At 30.1% G+C, this 18,427-nt stretch overlaps 2 protein-coding genes and 1 long non-coding RNA gene across 4 annotated transcripts; all 3 read right to left on the bottom strand.

The window, feature by feature from the left end:
• Positions 1–2,235: 2,235 nt before the first annotated feature.
• On the bottom strand, positions 2,236–3,371 carry LOC112707638 (uncharacterized). Its single transcript, XR_003156114.2, has 2 exons — positions 3,106–3,371; positions 2,236–2,555 (listed from the first exon to the last, which is right to left on the bottom strand). It is a non-coding gene; the product is annotated as an uncharacterized lncRNA (long non-coding RNA).
• Positions 3,372–6,590: 3,219 nt separating this feature from the next.
• LOC112708458 (protein MIZU-KUSSEI 1) lies at positions 6,591–8,071 on the bottom strand. The gene has a single exon (XM_025760608.3). The coding sequence runs from the start codon at positions 7,447–7,449 to the stop codon at positions 6,685–6,687; it is 765 nt and encodes a 254-aa protein (XP_025616393.1). The 5' UTR covers positions 7,450–8,071; the 3' UTR covers positions 6,591–6,684.
• Positions 8,072–9,853: 1,782 nt separating this feature from the next.
• Positions 9,854–14,428, bottom strand: LOC112707636 (protein LNK3). 2 transcript variants are annotated; one of them, XM_025759464.3, is made up of 7 exons: positions 14,174–14,428; positions 12,667–12,978; positions 12,195–12,283; positions 12,002–12,078; positions 11,219–11,335; positions 10,985–11,130; positions 9,854–10,383 (listed from the first exon to the last, which is right to left on the bottom strand). In XM_025759464.3, exons 2-7 carry the CDS (start codon positions 12,966–12,968, stop codon positions 10,251–10,253), a joined length of 864 nt encoding a protein of 287 aa, XP_025615249.1. In that variant the 5' UTR covers positions 12,969–12,978; positions 14,174–14,428; the 3' UTR covers positions 9,854–10,250. The 2 variants fall into 2 exon arrangements, with proteins under 2 accessions (XP_025615249.1, XP_025615250.1); XM_025759465.3 differs by having other exon boundaries at positions 12,471–12,978; positions 14,174–14,350.
• Positions 14,429–18,427: the final 3,999 nt, after the last annotated feature.

The following is an 18,427-nucleotide window of genomic DNA, read 5'->3' as shown; positions in this document are numbered from 1 at the left end:
AGTGCACTTTGTCCTATGCCATTCATCTTGATCTTTGTCTTTGCACTTCTTTTCAGTTGCACCTTTATCATTTTTTGTTCAATATCTTCGATTTATTTTTTTCAAGAACAGTCACATTTATATACTCTGTCTAATATTCCTATACAACTTTAAATCAAAGAAATTGAAATGTCAAGTCTAATTTTATACAAAATTATAAATAATACAAAATTACTATCTGAATTATTTCTTAAATTTACCTTCAACTATTTCCATCTAAAATCTATATAGTCATTTGAAAAAGGAACAACCTTTGCAAACAATAAATTTTTAACAATTATGACCAAAGATAATACCGTATTAAACTATTTATTATTTTAGCTAACCTTAAAGTGTGCCATTTTTTTACAATGAACTACTATTATTAAAAATATAACCATTTGTTCAGTATACTTGCACGACATTCTTATTGAAGTTATTCCTTCACTCTTGCAATTTCCATGCAATATTTGACCTCTTTCTAGTGATTCAGCACCAATGATCTTCATAATAGTTATATATAATTTTCTTAGCTTTTCTACAAACCAAAAAAAATTGGGATCCAAACACAAAAGCGTAGAAAATTGAACAATTACACGGGCACAAATTTTCACTAAAGCTCAAATTGATGTCCAATCTGATTAGTTGTGATGTAAATAACATATAATCAAGCATAAAAATGTTAATTAGAAGTACAAAATATATTAATATATATATTTTCCAACACATCAACGTTGGTTGCTGGATATGAAATCAGTAATGTAAAATCTTTCTTTCACCTCGTTCTTTTTGTTTTCTCTTCTTTCCTACATGAAGCTTATGTTAAATATTGTTGTGAGTATAATCTTGTTTATGATAGTGCATGATAATTTTGCCCGATGTGGGTCGGTGGTTCACATGGATCCAGATCTTGAATATCATGTTTAATTTTCTGAGTAACTGGTTCACATGAATAATTGACTACATTATAGGTATATGGTGAGTTCTGTGTGAAGCTGAAGAAATTTTTTTATTTACTTTTTGATCTGCAGATTAATATATGATTAAATGGTCCAATTTTAGTACTTTGAATAATAGAGTTGTAAACTATAATAATGTCTACTAATAGTTGTTATTATTGTTGTTGTGCAACTATTAAGATTATTAAAATCAACAATAATTTAGAGTTAGTTTGGATTAGTTTTTGAAAAAAATACTTTTTTTATTTTCTTAAAAAAAAAATAATAGGCAAAAGTTATTTTATATTTGAATAAATTTTTTTAAAAAAAATTTAAATATTAAAAGTGTATTTTATTTCTGTTTTTTTTTAAATAGAATATTAGGGATAGATTTTGTGACCAATTTATATTTTAAAAACTAATTTAGTAACATCTGCATGACCTTTAAACAAGGTTCAGAGAACCGGACCGATCATCGAACCGCTCTAGTCACTGGTTCACTGGTTCATTGGTCCAACCGATCTAACCGATGGTTCAACTAGAAAAACCGTTTTAGAATAAAATAATAAATAAATTATAATTAAACACCATAAAATATAATTATAGTCTAATATAAATCTTAAAAGATCAAAAAATACATCAGCAACCCTAAAACAACAACACCAGTATATTATCAAATAGCAACAATGAAATAGCAACACATTATAAAACACTAAAACAGCAACACCAGTACATTAGCAACATCATTCAGTAAGGCAGTGATGACACTAAACTAAAAACTAAAAACAGCAAAAATCAGTACATTATACTACATATCAAAAGTTCAAAATAGAGCATTTAGTAACCAAGCATTAGCATTAGCAAAGAAGTGATGACACTAAATTAAATAGAGCATTACCAAGGCAGTGATGAGTGATGACACTAAATTAAACACTAAAAACAGCAAAATTAGTACATTATACAACATATCAAAGGTTCAAAACAGAGCATTCAGTAACCAAGCATTAGCAATAGCAAGGCAGTGATGACACTAAATTAAACAGACCATTAGCAAAAAAGTGATCACACTAAATTAAACACTAAAAACAACAAAATTAGTACATTATACAACATATCAAAAGTTCAAAACAGAGCATTCAGTAACAAAGCATTAGCATTAGCATTAGCAAGGCAGTGATGACACTAAATTAAATAAACATTGTTTTCTCGCACCAAGTCAGATATGACCATTAGCATCTGAGCTACCAATTGTTTGAACTCATTTCTTGAACACGAGGTATTTTGAACAAGACCCAAGCACAAAGTAAATGTGCAACCAGAGACAGATACTTCATGTAAGCAATCAACAGATTGAAATAACAATTTTTAAGGGTACAATATGATTATTGTTGTTTCCAATAGAGTTCTGGTATGTGAAAAGAAAAGATATGATTTCTGCTAAATCAGAAATATCCATAGACTCAAATCTGCAGGTTCTATTAATAAAAATTGAACAGATATTATTTGTTGGTAAAGCTCCTTCTATGGTTGGCTCATAACTATCGGGTTCTGGAAACATTACTTCTTGCTTCAAGATTTCAGGATTCCAGCAATCAACATCTTCAGAGATACCAGAAATCAAATAGTCATTAAAAAATAACATGAAAAATAGCAACTCGGAAAACAAATAGCAGAAGAAGCATTGTTATCAGCAGTTGCTTCTTGATTAATACTATCTTCCATAACTAAAATTAATAAAACATATATGAAATTAAAAACAGCCACAGCAATAAACATTAATAATTCTATCTACACAATGAACATTAATAATAATGCAGAACAAATTTGAGAAACTCAGCCAGTCAACAAATATGCAAAATCAAGTAAGTTTCCAGCATTGACAAAGTACAAAATAGTAACAAATTTGAGCTACAAAACAGAAATTTGAGCAACACACAGAAATTGAACTACAAACAGATATTGAGCAACACACAGAAATTGAGCTGCAAACCAAGTTACCAACAAACAGAAATTGAGCTGCAAACCAAGTTACTAACAAAGAAGTTCACAGAGGCAAAGAATAAAGATGAGCAGAGGAAGTCAGTTCAGAGAGGCAAGTCGAAGTTCACAGAGGCAGAGAACAAAGATGAGCAGGCTACGAGTCACTCACCGCGCGACGATGAAGACAATGGGACGGGCAGGGAACCAGGCGAAGAAGGAGGGTTACTTGGGCAGGGAACCAGGCGAAGAAGGAGGGTTACTTGGGCTGACGACCAGGCTGGCGGTTGCGCTGTTAACTGGTGACCGCGGCGACGAAGGAGGGCGCGGTGGCATGCTAGGGTTCGGCGGCTAGGGTTCAGTCTTCTCTGTTCTCTTCTCTCACTCAGATGAATATGATTCAGCAGTGAATGGGTTCGGGGAAAGAAAGCGGGGTGCAGGGTGCTCCACGGGTCGGGTCGGGTTAAGGGTTTCTTTTTTTTATAACAAAACGGCGTCGTTTATGCAGAACCGGCCGGTCACCGGTTCGACGGTTCTTTTCCGGTTCTTTTCAAGACGGTTTCTGTAGGAGGACCGGACCGTTTGTATCGCTGGTTCGCAGTTAAACCGGTCAAACCGGCCGGTCCAATCCGATTTTCAGAACCTTGCCTTTAAAAGGTGACCAAGTTATTTTGGTACATTTTAAATATAGTCTGTGATTGAAATTAAAATATAGTCGCTAATTAGCACCAATATATCAGTTACATATTAGTAATTGATTCTTTAGTTACCAAAATTGATGGCATATTAGGGATATTGAGTTTGCTATTAGATTAGTTGCTAATATAACGATCGAAATTAGTTGCTAACAATCATATTATATGTATACTAAAATAATTATGCTTCATATTTAAGTTTTTTTTTTTTTAACTAAATTTAATTAAGTTCGTTTAAATCTAATAAAATCCACTCAAACAAAGTAGGCATGAAATCACCAACAGATTTTTTTCTTTTTATTAGTGTATGTTTCTTTTTTTCTTTTTTTTCTGCGTTGTTCCTGCTTTCTCTTTTTTTTCTATTAGTACTATTATTGTGGCATTACTACACACATCCAAATCTTTTTGACAACCAAGTCTAATTGAGTTATTTCAAATATAACAAAACTCACTTACACAATTTTTTTTTCTTTTTTTTTTTTGGTCGTTGTTTCCGCCTTCTTCTCCTTCTATTGGTATTGTTATTGCTGCGCTTTATTTTTATTTCTTCATCTCCTTCTTTTCTTCATGTGTTATTACAGTTATTTCTTCTTCTTTGACACAAAAATCTCTTTTTTAATGTTGTATTTTTTCTTCTTATTTATTATTCTTCTTTCCTTTTTTTTTCATTGCTCTTATTTCTTTTTTTAGGAGCATTACTTTTCATATTAGACTTGAATGAACATATTTGTATTGTATTGCAATCTTATTTAGTTGAATGGATATAAGTTCATACTTATTGGATTAAATTCTTGGCAGAAATAAAAATAGTACCAAAATTTATCTAAAGTGACACCGAAATTTAAACACAATGACATAAAATGTAAAAAATAAATTACATATTAAGAGATCACATTGAGTTTATAAAATAAAACAAGATATATAACACCAAAATTACTTAAAATTGACATGAAAATTCAGTAACATGACACAAAATATTGAATCTTTTTAAAAAATATCACATTTAATGAACTGAATGCTTATCTCATATAAAACAATACATAAAAATTTAGAACATAACACCGAAATGTCTTCATTCTAATATTGAAATTTTCAACAAAATAATGTGATAGAACTAAGAACTTATTTCATGAAGATTTGAGTTGTAAATTTACAAATTTTAATAAAAAAGAAAATAAGTGAACAAATCTATAGATAATACAGCGGAATTAGATAAAACAAATGCAAAAGTTTAAAAGAGAATCAACAGTGATATTTACGTATAAGAAGAAGACGACATATCTGATATATAAAATAACACATAAATTTATAAAGAATAACATCGAAATGTATTCACTCTAATATAAAAAATTTTAACTAAATGATGTGACAGAATTAAGAATTGATTTCACGAAGACTTAAGTTATTTACAAATTTTGATTGAAAACAAAATAAATGATAAAAAAAATCAATAGATAACGCAGCGAAATTAAGTAAAACAAGTACAAAAATTTGAAAAAAAATTAACAGTGTTATTTACATATGGATTGGTCAATAATATGGTGAGAATTGGATTGGTCAATAAATTGATGAAGTCATTGATTTATGGGTTTAATGGTTTGATTGAAATTTAATCGAAGTTCAACCGGTTAAATTAAATATTAAATAAAATTATTAAAAAATTAATATATAATTTTAAATTCAATAATTTTTAACTTAATAAAATTTAAAATTTCACAATTTTACATAATAAATTATCCACAATTTAACATTAAAAGTTCATAAATAACTTCAAACATCAAAATTCATAACTAAAAATAAATCAAAACACACGTAATGGCAAACACATAATGTTCTACTATCAAAAGAAACATTAACAAACAAGTTTTCAACTTATCAAAGGCGCAACTCGTACCATTGATCACATTGTAATTGTTCCATCTTTAACATACAACAAAAACAACTATGAACGAAATTAACTTCAGCAAAAACTATTTGACAAAATCATTCAGCAATTCAGACATTCAGCATAAAAACCCGATATTATTAACAAAACTACAAAAGTATTATAAAAAAAATTCTAAAAATTAGCAACTCAATATTATTAAAAACAATACAAATTAGAGGACATAGCTTACGGCGGCGAGGGATGAAGGGGAGTGATGGCGGACGACAGAGGAGTAAAAACTACCGGCAAAGACAGAGACAGAGAGCTCGAACAGAAAAGATAGACGACGACAGCAATAGAACTTCCAAACGACGGTAACACAACTTTCTACGATGGCGACACAGCTTTTTAGGACGGCGACAGTGCCTCCACACGCAACAGAGCTTCCAACGATAACAACAGATTTTCCACACGCAACGCGGTTCTCGTCGGAGAAGACTTTGGCGATGACTACGAAGACAGACGGTGGCTGGGGGCTGCGGGGCACGGAGCTGCCGACTGTGTTTGGGAACTAAAGTTCTAAGTTCTCCAAATGAATGTTCAATTTTCATTTTTCAGAAAAAAAGAGTGGAATAAGGCTGGCAACTGCGTCTTTTTTTTTTAAAAAAGATTAAATGGCGCCATTTTAAGAAGTTGATACCGAACCAGAAATTTTTAAATGAATTGGCCAATTCCAATAATTTGCCAATTAATTATCAGTTCGGCCAATTCTTTAACTAATTTTTTGTCAAGTAATTTTTGAGGTCAATTAAATTAGTCAAATAATTGATTTTCGATTAACCCAATTGAATTGGTGGGTTCGATTTGGTTTAAGAACTATGCTTTGTACTATATTTCTCGTTCATATTTAACATTTCAGCCACGCTTTGTATGGAAATGGTAGCAAAATTGGGAAAAAACATTGCCCCACAAAAGCTGAGGTGTAATTTTTCTTTTGTTATCAAAAGAATAAAATTTACTCCTCCATTTGAATAAGTGATAAAATTTTAAATTTTATTTTATATATACAATAATTTATTGATGATCAGTAAATTTTTAAACAAAACTAAAATTTCTAATGAAATAATCTTTAGCCTGTGGAACCGAAAGATCCTATGGACAACAAAAACAATCAAACTTTTCTCTCCAATCAAACCCTCACGAAGAACACAGTAAGTTCAAGTCCATTGTTCCCATGAGGCATCGTCATGTAATAAGTCTCAGAGTCCTTGGACCCAACCACGCGCTCGAAATGCGCTCTCATGTACGAGAACTCGCCGTCGTGAGGGTCCGACATCTCCTCCGGCAGCACGCCGACCGCCATGGACACCGCATGCAGAAGCTGCATCACGCTCAGGTCCTCATCCGTGGGTTCCCTCTTCACCCCATAACCCATTTTCTTTCCATTGCAAAACATCGTCCAACATGGTTCGTCAACAAGTTCAACCTTATCGTTCCGTGGCTGCTTTTCGCACTCCATGGCGATTCTATTCATCCCAGTTCCCATGTCTTGGAGCAGCTTTCCCGTCGGGATAGCCAGCTCCAAGAGAAGGAACGGGAGAGTATTAGGTGTTTCTTGGAATGCAAGGTTAACCCTAGATTTTCTGTGGCCGAATAGCGTACCGGTTATTCTCTTGCCGCCGTGTATCTGCAGGTCTCCAGGACGGGTCCTGGGGACTGTTGGCATATTACACGGCGGCACCACGATGGGTAATGATCGGAACGTCGACTTGAACTTTCGAAAGAATCTTTCGGATCTTGAAGGAGTTCTTCTCTTGCTGTATGCTGGTTGTAGGGAGATCGGCATGTTGAGAGCCGAGCTCTTCTTTGCCGTGGCGCCTGAATCTTCTCTTTGTACTGGTGGTTTTGGAGGCGGAGGCGGCGGCGGCTGGGGCTGCGGCAGTTGTGGTGCCATTACTTAAGTCGAGATAATGGAAATAATGAGGAATAAAGGAAAGTTTTGTGGTTAATTAGGTTTATATTTAATTTCTAGGGGGAAATTCCGGTTGAATTAATGGTTTCGTGGTTTGTTGAATTTGGAAGGAGTTTATAGAAGGTGTGAAGAAAACTTCTTTAAGTTGTGGATTCCACGTTGAGGGGGTTTTAATTATGATTTTGATATATGGTTGATTTAGTAATTTTAATCCTTTTTTCTTTTCATGTTTTCGTTTTCATGGTACTGACTTCTGGTTAGGTATTTAAAGTATTAGTTGAATTAGATTGCTTCTCTATTATTTCTTATCAAGAGATTTGTGAGAAGTGGTTAACTTGTTTGTTTTTTTGTTTTGGTTCTGTTTCAAATAAGATGAGCCAAACAAAGATAGCCAGATAGGTGACTATTACTGTAAATATATAAATCAGTTCTCTATTGTTCTATAAGCTTCTTAGTTTCAATTCTTTTGTGGTAATTCTATTTTAAGAGGTGGTAATAATAATAGAAGAATGTAAGAAGGTTATTAAAATTTATTGTTTTTTATTTTATTTTTTATTTTTGATCAGATAGAATAGACAACTCTCAAGTTCTAAGTATTACAATACATTTACACTATACACTCATCCACACAACACTAAATGATTCCTTTTCAATACTCTCTGTATTCACCAAGGTTCCAATCTGGGTGCAGCGTATTAAGAAAAACATGATTGTAGTTAAATAACAATTTTGATTAATTCATATAAAAAACAACATAATTAGTAATGGCTTAGAGCTGTACTTTTTTCCGTTGGAAACCATATGTACGTAAGCAAAGCAGCAGTATGTCATTGCTGTTGTCTGGCGAGGAATAAATATGATCAACAAGAAGAAAAAAAATAGGAATAATTAGAAACATAAATTTTGAATCTGTAACAATTTAGATTTTAACTGTCTAATTTTAAAGTTTTGTTGGTTAATTTTTATTGTCCCTTAAAAAAAAAGTAAAGAAATTAAAACATAGAACATACACCGTCATCACAATCTAACCTTTAGATTACATTATATGGTACACAATATGATTTGATTACTCTAAATTGTATAAATTAGTAAAATTTACAAATAAAAAGTTTAAATATTATTAGGTCAATAATTTTAATGTGCCACTACATAATCTAATAGTAACATCTTACTTTTGCTTTTCGGTAACATTTACACTTTAGGTGAGCAAAATAAGTACAGGTCAATTTTTTTCCTTAATATATTAATAAATTAATTACTTAATCACTCTTTATAATTATTATTTAGAATTTCAAAAGAGTTTTACAAAACAATATTTTATAACAAACTTGTGTTGTATTTACCCAAAAAAAAAGCTATTAATTATTAAATTAGATGAAGAATAACGAAAATAAAAATATAAAAATAAATAAAAGTTGGAACTTGGAAGCGTTTAACTTCCAAGGTCTCCAGAAAGATAGTTTTGGCAATATTCTATTAGGAGTTGACACTTTGGCAATATTCTATTTCATTCCCTTCTTTGCCCCCTTTTTAATTGTAAAGAAATGGCAGCGTTTACTTAAAAATAGCAAGATATTTATCCTGAAAAGGGATTATTTTAAATTGTTTTCAGTTAATGGACACCCACAAATATGTGTCAGTTCTAACTTAAACAAAGTTATCACAGTATACTTCTTGCATTTACTCTCTTGGTAAAAACATAGTTATCTTTTTATCCAAGACAATTTTATTCTAAAATTTAAGATTGTGTTAAAGTCAAATTCAGGTATTTATGATGGAGTAAGCACAATATTCTTCTGAGGTAGTAAAGAACATATTTTATTTTAAAAAAGATAAAGTATATTTTTTTTCCTAAAATTCAATAAAAGTTTTAAAAATATTTCTAAGTTTTATTTTGTTTCAATTTTATTCTAAAAGTTTTCGATTTGTATTAAATATACCATTGACGGCTAATTTTTTAAAAAATTTAAAACCGATTCAACAACAATTTCACAAAAACAACCCTTCAATACAAGCATAATTTCATGCATTATTGTTAGATTGATTTTAATTTTTTTTAAAATTTAGCCGTCGAAAATATATTTGATGCAAATAAAAAATTTTTAGAACAAAATTAAAATAAAATAAAACTTTAGAATATTTTTTAAACTTTTACCAAACTTCAAGGACAAAAAGTATACTTTACCCTTTTAAAAAAAATTGGGAGAAAATATTTATTATATTAGTGCTACTAATGAAGTACTCACATGAATTAACCTAGATTTGCATCTTACTCTTACATAAAGATTACTCTTCTCACTAATCTATATCATAAACAATACATTTAATAGGAAAAATGAAGAAGGAACAATATTCAACATGGAGAATAGTAGAATAATACACAAGGTTTTAATCTGAGAATCATGACCCTATGTTGCTATAGCTAGTTAATCAATAATCAATTCACTCAATACATCCCATTCCCAAGCAGAAAATTGAGCTATTGATACAGCTACTACTGGGAATCTCGAATTAACACTATAAAGGATTCAGAATTTAGAATTTTAGAATTTCTTTTTTCTTGTTTATTCAGCTACTACTAGGAAGCTCACAATAACAATACCTAATCAAACCTTTAGCATGAATGACATTTATTTACAAGATAGGCGCATATTCAATGTGATTTCATTGCTTGGAACCTTGGCATCATACCCCTGTAACATCTGCGGCTCGGGATGGCGAAATTTGTGCCCCGGATTCGAGTTTCTTTATTAGCAACTTCCCCCAAAGACCTTTATTTCCAGCTATTTCTCGTCTCTATTAGACTGTTGTAAGAGAACATGTTGTAAATTAAGGTCCATCTTGTTGAACAAGAGATTTGCAACTGCTCTATCAACAATGTTTGTCTCTGATTCCATTGGTTCCTTTTCCTCAGACCTAAACATAATGTTGTAACCACTTGAAATTTGCTTGGACAGAGATAAAACATTGTTCAATGTGGAGACTACCATTATCCAGAATAGTTTTTATTGTTTATCACCACTACTTTACTCTGATCATTGTTTTAAATTGCAGCTACGGTTGCTGGGGCACTGTGGACAAAAAATTGTGGCAGAACATGATAGTGCTGCAATTGCTGCTGCAATGCCGATGCAGTGAACACCACAACAGCAATTTTTCAGCCACAATTGCGCCTATGCACAGCAATTTAAAACCATGGTTCTGACTTTACAATTAAACCAAACTGCCATCATATCAGGGTTTTTTTTTATCAACTATTAAATAGAATAATAATTCGAAGGTAAAAAAAGAATGAAAAAGATAAATCTCAATCATAGTTCATGCTGAACACTTAAGTACCTTATCAAGTGTCTTTTTAACGAGTTTCACTTACGTCTTTTATTCAAATAAAAAACAAAAATGTAAAAGTAAATCTCTCTATGTTTTGGATATACCTTAAATGGTTGGCAGATGATAACATCATGAATTTAAGGCGTATAAGAACATAACAGAAAGGCAGAACAACCAAATCAAATACCTCTCGGTTAAACCGTGAACTGCCTGTGGTATTGCCTTTACCATGTAGAGATCTTGATTCTGATTCTCTCCTGCAGCCTGTTGTTTTGTATTTCGGGCAAGACGGTTCAAAGCATCTCGGAAACAAATCCGTGCCTTCTCATTGAACTGGTCATAGCAAAAGGAAAACAAAACAAATCAGCAACATACATTATTCATTATTTCATCCGATCAGACGCCATTGATTTCGGTTTACCTGCACAATAACTGTCTCAAGATTCTGAAGTATAGATTCCTCAAGAGAGAACTGCTCATCCATGGTCTCATCTCTACTGCACCACTCGAAAGCATCCAACTCCTCGAACATAGGTTCCTTGAAGAGAAAGAGATACAATTAGTTGCTTAAAGCCTTAAAGTGAAATTATGTAAATATGATAAACCATACATATATTCTCTTTTCTCTTCTGTCTATACCAAGAAGGATGGAACATTCATTTAAGTACTCGCAAGTGGCAAGGGATAGGTCAGACGGTGCAAGAATATTTGTATTCTCAGCAAAAATCAAAGATCGAAAGGATGTCTTGAAAAGAGAATAATCTTAACTCTGTCTCAAATCATAGCTTCTCCAAGCATGAAAATATGAATGTGATATTCAACATTGGAAAACACAATGCCTTTTAATTTTCAAGTCCATAGATGCAGTCATCGAATCTTGGTTGAACATATATGAATATATAAAATACAAAAAGTACTAGAGTGGCATGTATTTAACCCAAACTACTGCAAAACAATTAATAAACAAGTGAGGTACCCAAATTACCAAATGAAACATCATTTTGCTAACAAAATTACCATGGAAACATAAAAATTCAAATCCTTAATAGAAACTTTCCCCTCTTTAGGTCAATTTGTCAAATAAGTATAAGCCATTTGGGTATACTAGGAAAATATTTGCTCTTCCATTCGAGTCAATAATTTCTATCTTATCAAGCAAAGTGTTACAACACTTTTCAACTACTAGTCAAGAGGTGATTATCACCTCTACATCGAGACAATCCTTAGATTCTGAGTCACATGGAACAAACGTTGAAGCCTCAAAATCTTTCTGCAATTGATCTGTCGAAAAGAAGCATATTTTTTCAGGTATTTTGTTCAAGTGTTCATCCAAATATAATAGATAACTTTCAAAGTTACTTGATACATTAAATTAATATCTAGTATAGAATCATCACCAGGTATATTGCAGCAACATTTTTCAGGGCACAAGAAAAAGGACCTCTGTGAGTTTTCTACACAGGGAGGACCTTCAAATAGAGAATCCCTGCAATATGCAAAATAAGAGATGATGCTGTAAGAAAACAAATAATCATTTCGAACTGAAAATTTCTGTCCTATCATAATCAAGTGAACATTGAACGTCTCTGCGAGTTACATGTGATAATGCAATGAGAAGTGAAAAATTAAAGCCTTTCCACAACAGAATGATCAAGGAAAATGGGAGCTCTTACCATGCCATAACAGGTTCATGCTTATACAGTTCTGGGAACCATAAGTATGATTGTGTTAGTCCACATTGGCTCCCAGGATAAAGATAAATTTGGCGAAATTTGGAATGCAACAAAAACACCACAGAGCAATTCAATTTGAACTAGTTAAAGCATGTCACAGAATCTAGATGATTAGTCCCAGAGGTTACGCTTATACACAAAAATGTCATCAATCTGTTCAAAACTTGATAGGTCCTGAAGCTCATAATTAGGCTCATTGTGCGAAAATGCCATTTGTTGAGAAGCTTGTGGTCCACATACACTTGAACTATCCTGCTGAGAAGCTCCGAGATCAATCTTTTCAATGAAACATTTATCAATGTAACTGAGTTCCACCTCTCTTGCATTAGGGGCAGTTAATTCCCATCTCGACCAATTCTCTGGTGAACATGCATTGAATAAATCTTCATATTTGGGAAGAATAAAATCATGAATGCCATGACCATCGTAGCAATCCATAACAAATACTCTGTAGAGTGTTCATAAGTGCAAAGATTAGCCAGTTAAAAAATTGTCTTTATAAATGGAATCATGAAAAATATGGACTTCTAGTCTCCAAAAACTTGTGGCACTGACAATCAATACCATAAAAGGAAGGTTTTAATTACTCTGTTAGTCCCTATAATTTCACTGAATTTTCAATTAGATCCCTATACTTTTTTTTCTTTTCGATTGAGTCCCTATACCATATCAGATTTTGAAATTAAGTCCCTACTGTGATAAAAACACTGGAATTAACGGAATATTCCATTAAGCAAAACGAATATGCATAACACTTGACTGAATATTCTATATAGTTTAACATAATATTCTATATAGTTTAACATAATATTTCGTTAATTTCAACGTTTTTGTCACGGTAGAAAATTAGTTACAATATCTGATATGGTATAAGGACCTAATTGAAAAGAAAAAAAGTATAAAGACCTAATTGAAAATTCGATGAAACTAGAGAGACCAACAGAGTAATTAAACCTAAAAGAAATTAATGCGCAAGCAGCTCCTACTAAAAGGGGATTTTTGGGGCATTTTGTCAAATGTTCATATTTGGAGGATCACAGGTGTATTTCTTTCTTTGGTGTACTAAATTATCAACACCATAAATCCTATGTTCCTTCTACATGCTAAATATACAAATTTCATTATCATACCTACAAGATTTCATCTCTAGTGTCATAGGAAAAGGTAACAGACCCCACCTTTTAGAACCCAAAAGTCATGAATGTAAACTTAATTGGATATACTTGATAATTTTGGATTAAGCTAGCTATATAACATTCTTATAAAAAAATTATATTTTTATGATAGATCCATCACTCTATTCTTTTTTATGTTGAAAATTATTGAATTAAAAATATGTTTCATGAAAAGCTTACACTCCAAAACATAGCACGATACTCCATTCATGATAGTAAAACTGAGAGCATCAAGGTTTAAAAACTAAAAATCTTTGAACCGAATTCAAAAGCAAACAACAAAAGGAAACGAATGGAAATAAAAAATGACAGAATAGATCAAGGGAGAGAAAAAAAATAAATTAAGAGAAAATCGATGAAACAAAAAAAACCTAAAAACCACATAACTCTCCTATCGTCATAATTTCCAAAGAATCCTCTTTGAACAGAAAACATATTTTAAATATAAGATTGATTCCAAAGACTTACCCGCAGAGAATGATAGAAAATAAAGAGAACTATAGTTGATGAAAGTTGAAAGGTAATAGAGACAGCTGAAGAAAAGTGTAGTGTCAGCAATGAACTTCAGAGTGTTTTCAGTACGCAAAACAGAGGCGGCTCTGGTTTTATGGACTAGCTACGGTAACTTGTAAGAATTTTTTAGGCACATATATATCAAAAGTCGAAGGTTGAATTAGGAAATGTTCAATTCTTTTTTTTATTATTATTAATAGCATATGACACAATATAGGACACGTGAATTTAAAATATATATAAAGTATTTTTTAAATAAATTATAATAATATTTTAATATTAAAATATAAATTAATTTTTTATTTTTGTAATTATATAAAATATTTAAAATATTTTTTATTTTAATAATTAATAATATATTATTTTTAAATTTATTTTAAAAATATATGTTAAAAATAAAATTAGACATATTGATATGTGATAGTATTTAAATATATGTCTAAATATATCCAAAAAATTTTATTTTTTATTAAAATATAATTAAACACAGCTAGCGTTCAAAATGTTTTCAACATATAAAAATGATAACATAGTAAAGTGTCCTGCTTCGTAATCAAATCCATTCCTAAAATTTTTTAATGGAATACTTTAATTTTTATTAAATTTTGATCATTAAATTAATTTTTAAATTTTTATTACGTTAAATAAATAAATTCTCATAACAGATTATTTACTAAAGAAAAAAAATTTATATTAAAATTTAAAAAAATTTTAGCAACTGATATCTTTTTATCAAATAAATTATGTGAGTCAATGTCTAATATTTTATTAAAATTTGACATAAAAATTGATATAACTAATAAAATAAAATATTAAAAATTAATTTAGTAATTGAAAATTGTAAAGGTTTAAACTGTCCCACACAAACTTTTTCGAAAACTACTTTGGTATATTGATTTTTTTAAGAAAAGAATATAGTCTTCTTTCTCTACCTTTTTTTATTATTATATTTTTACATAAATATATTTTAAAGAATTACTGAACATGTGTTTTATTGTCAAATCAGTATATTTTGTTTAAAATTTTCATTATCAATTTAAGTTATGATAACAATCTTAAATATTAAAAATTGTGTTATTTATATTACTTTCAGCACACTTTTTACATTTATAATAAACATGAATTATTTCTAGAATTTTTTTATTTTAAAACGATTTAAAATATTATAGAAGTATAGTTTTTTATATATTTTTAAATAAATAATGTTATATATCCAAAACTTTTTATAAATTAAGTTTAATCAAGATAAGACTTAGAACAATGCTATTGATAACTAATTTTTATTGATATTAAACTAATTTAATTGAATTTGATTAATAAAAAAATTTAGATATATAATATTATTTTTTAATTATATTTTATTTGTATATATTTGTACTGTAAGAATATTTGAGGCCAATCAATTTTTATTTATAAAATAAAAATAACAAAATGAGAAGTACATCATATTTAAGAAGCACATGGTAACTGGTAGTGCCGTAGTGCTAAGATATGCAAAGTATTGATTTTCTATTTCCATCTCTATCCCTATTCCCTCTAAGGAGTTAAAAAGCAGGAAACACTTGTAAGAAAAGCAAAAGGCGAAAGATAGGGACTTGTTATATAGTTTGTGGCGGAGAATGCTTTGGTTCTGAGACTTGTGGCCTCAAAGCGCTCTACCTAAATCTGTAATCTCAGTGGCACACGTTGCAATACTTCGTCACTGTCTCATTGACTCATTCATTGCTACGTAGGTTGTTTTCATCGCAATCGCTTATATTCAAAATTCAAATTGGAATAGTTTTTTTCCTCTTTTGGGAAATACGGCTTCTATTAAGACAAAAGAAATTTAGGGATAAAGTTTAAGGATGAGATATTAAATGCTTAACTATTCATTAATTTTCATGGTATTTATCTTGCATAATAATAATAATAATAATGGAATGTAATTTTTTTTCTTTTAATAGTTTGGTCCATTGTAGTTTGATTCTTCTTGTAACCATAATTTCAGTTTGATTTTAAGGGTTTTTTTATTAATAAATTATATATCATATATTAATGATTTTTGGTTAAAATCAGAGTGAGACTTTGATATTTAATTTGAACATTAAATTTATTTATTTATTTTTATTGGAAAGAGACTTTTTATTTTTTTTCTTTCATAACTGGGTAAAATATTAATAATAGTATCCAGAATTTTTTATTATTGAAAAAATAATTTTAAAATATATAATCAACAAATAAGGACTCTAAAAATTAAAAAAACGTGACAAAAATAACAAGATATTAAATATATATTTTCAAAAATAAATTGAATATTATTTTAATAATTTATCTTTTACAAATTTAAACATAAATTATCTTTTAAAAAATATACAAATGTCTTTATAAGTAATTATAAACAAATTTTACAATCTTTTACTAATGATCAATCTCTTAAAGACACTAAATAAAATATAAAATGTATTCATATTTAATCCTTTTGTTTCATTATAAAAATCTTAATCAAGACTCAAATTTAGTTATACTCCAATACTTCAGAGCACATGTTGAGTTGTAAAAGTTATGACTTTAGCAATAATGCTTTTCGTATTGAGGAAAGGAAAGTGACACTTACCCATTTACGCTGTCATCCGCACGAGGGCTTTACCAATAAAGACTAAACCCTCGTTGTACCCTTCCTCGTATATTATCGGATTACATGAAAAATAGTTTCTTTTCTAAGAAACTACATATAATAAGCTCAAGGAGTAGAGAAGCTGCCTATGATCAGGCTCAGTTTCTTTTCTTGGATTCCTTTTCAATGGAGTTAAGACTCAAAGTAGTCTTCTAAAAAACAATTAAGCCACGTCATAGGGAGAAGAAGCAAAAAGAGAGGGATTATTATAGAAAATGATAATTAAATTTGGAGATTAGAATTTTTAACTTTGATTTAGGAACTAAATTGTACTATAAAAATTTATTAATCCACGTCAACTAGCCATTACCTGATTAGCGTGTTACGGAAGAGTCCAAATCAACTTTCTAATCGCGCTAGATAAATAGAATGTGTAGGAAAAACTAATTTGAGTCTCGGAATACAATTTTAAAAACGAATATAAATAACTATTAATTTCAGAAACTATTATAAATCTCAAATGTAATTTCAAGGATTATTTTAAGACTTAACTCTTAAACAATAACCTTGATTGTCCGCCAGATATTCACACAATATTCGAACATGCCAAGGCTTTCCATGAAGCTGACCAATTGCAAAATAGTACATCAAGTCTGTGTGAATTATTATCAATATTTACAGTTATTGTTTTTCATATATAAATTTTAATTTGTTATTTTTTCCATCAACTTTTGTAACCCAATAGTGGCATAAGAGTTTTGGGATCTTAATCTTCTGTTGCAAATGGATAAACTAGTGCTAAGACCATTGCAACAAAATTTAATATAAAAAATTTAGTGAAAATAATTTTTCTCTTTGAAAACTAAAAATTAAGACAATTTGAAAGAGGAAAAATGCTTAGAATCCATAAAATGTAGACTCACAAAAATTCTGTTATCAATTTATATGTGGTTATAGCAGATTTTATATCATTGAGCATTTCAGAGAAAAAGACAATAACAAAGGAGATTTGTGATGTATTCACTCTATGAAACACAGACACTACGACACGCGAATTCTAAAATGTTGGTGGACACAGGACACGCATATATTATTAATATAATATATTCATTAATATTAAATCAAAAAGTATTTTCAAAAACAACCATATAATATGCATTTCTTTTTAAAGTATATAGATATTCAAAAGATAAAATCTTAAACTCTTATGTTTTAATAGAGTTAGCAAAAATTTTGTACATCACATGTATATAAAAAAAGTTATCTAAAGTCATACTATTTCTTCATCATATATGGTTGATATCTTCATCATTAGAAAAAATCACTCTTTCTAACTCCGGTTCATCAAGAGAAAGGTGAACAACTTCAAGAACACCATTTTTCTTCATCAATTGGTGAAAAAGCAGCTCCAACAATATCCCATATCATAGTTTCTCCTTTATTGTACTGTGGAGTTTTCTTAAAATAAGACGAAGATTGGTATGGACAAATATTAAATTTTTTGCACGTTGAGACTTCAACTTGTTTTTTTTTAAGGGAATGGAGAAAAGAATAAGTGCTCCGATTCCTTTCACAACAAGAAGATGAAGATGATTGTCCTAGTAGCCTAAGAG

This window comes from Arachis hypogaea, chromosome 8 (genome assembly GCF_003086295.3).
Source record: "Arachis hypogaea cultivar Tifrunner chromosome 8, arahy.Tifrunner.gnm2.J5K5, whole genome shotgun sequence".
Classification (NCBI taxonomy): domain Eukaryota; kingdom Viridiplantae; phylum Streptophyta; class Magnoliopsida; order Fabales; family Fabaceae; genus Arachis; species Arachis hypogaea.
This window is presented reverse-complemented; position numbering and strand designations above follow the sequence as displayed.

Excerpts from the sequence above, each read along its gene's own strand:
- LOC112708458 (XM_025760608.3), bottom strand. The coding sequence starts at position 7,449 with ATGGCACCACAACTGCCGCAGCCCCAGCCGCCGCCGCCTCCGCCTCCA.
- LOC112707636 (XM_025759464.3), bottom strand. The coding sequence starts at position 12,968 with ATGGATTGCTACGATGGTCATGGCATTCATGATTTTATTCTTCCCAAA. Across the intron at positions 11,131-11,218 it reads TTGAGACAGTTATTGTGCAG|TTCAATGAGAAGGCACGGAT; the intron begins GTAAACCGAAAT and ends TGCTATGACCAG. Across the intron at positions 10,384-10,984 it reads GTTCACGGTTTAACCGAGAG|GTCTGAGGAAAAGGAACCAA; the intron begins GTATTTGATTTG and ends CATTATGTTTAG.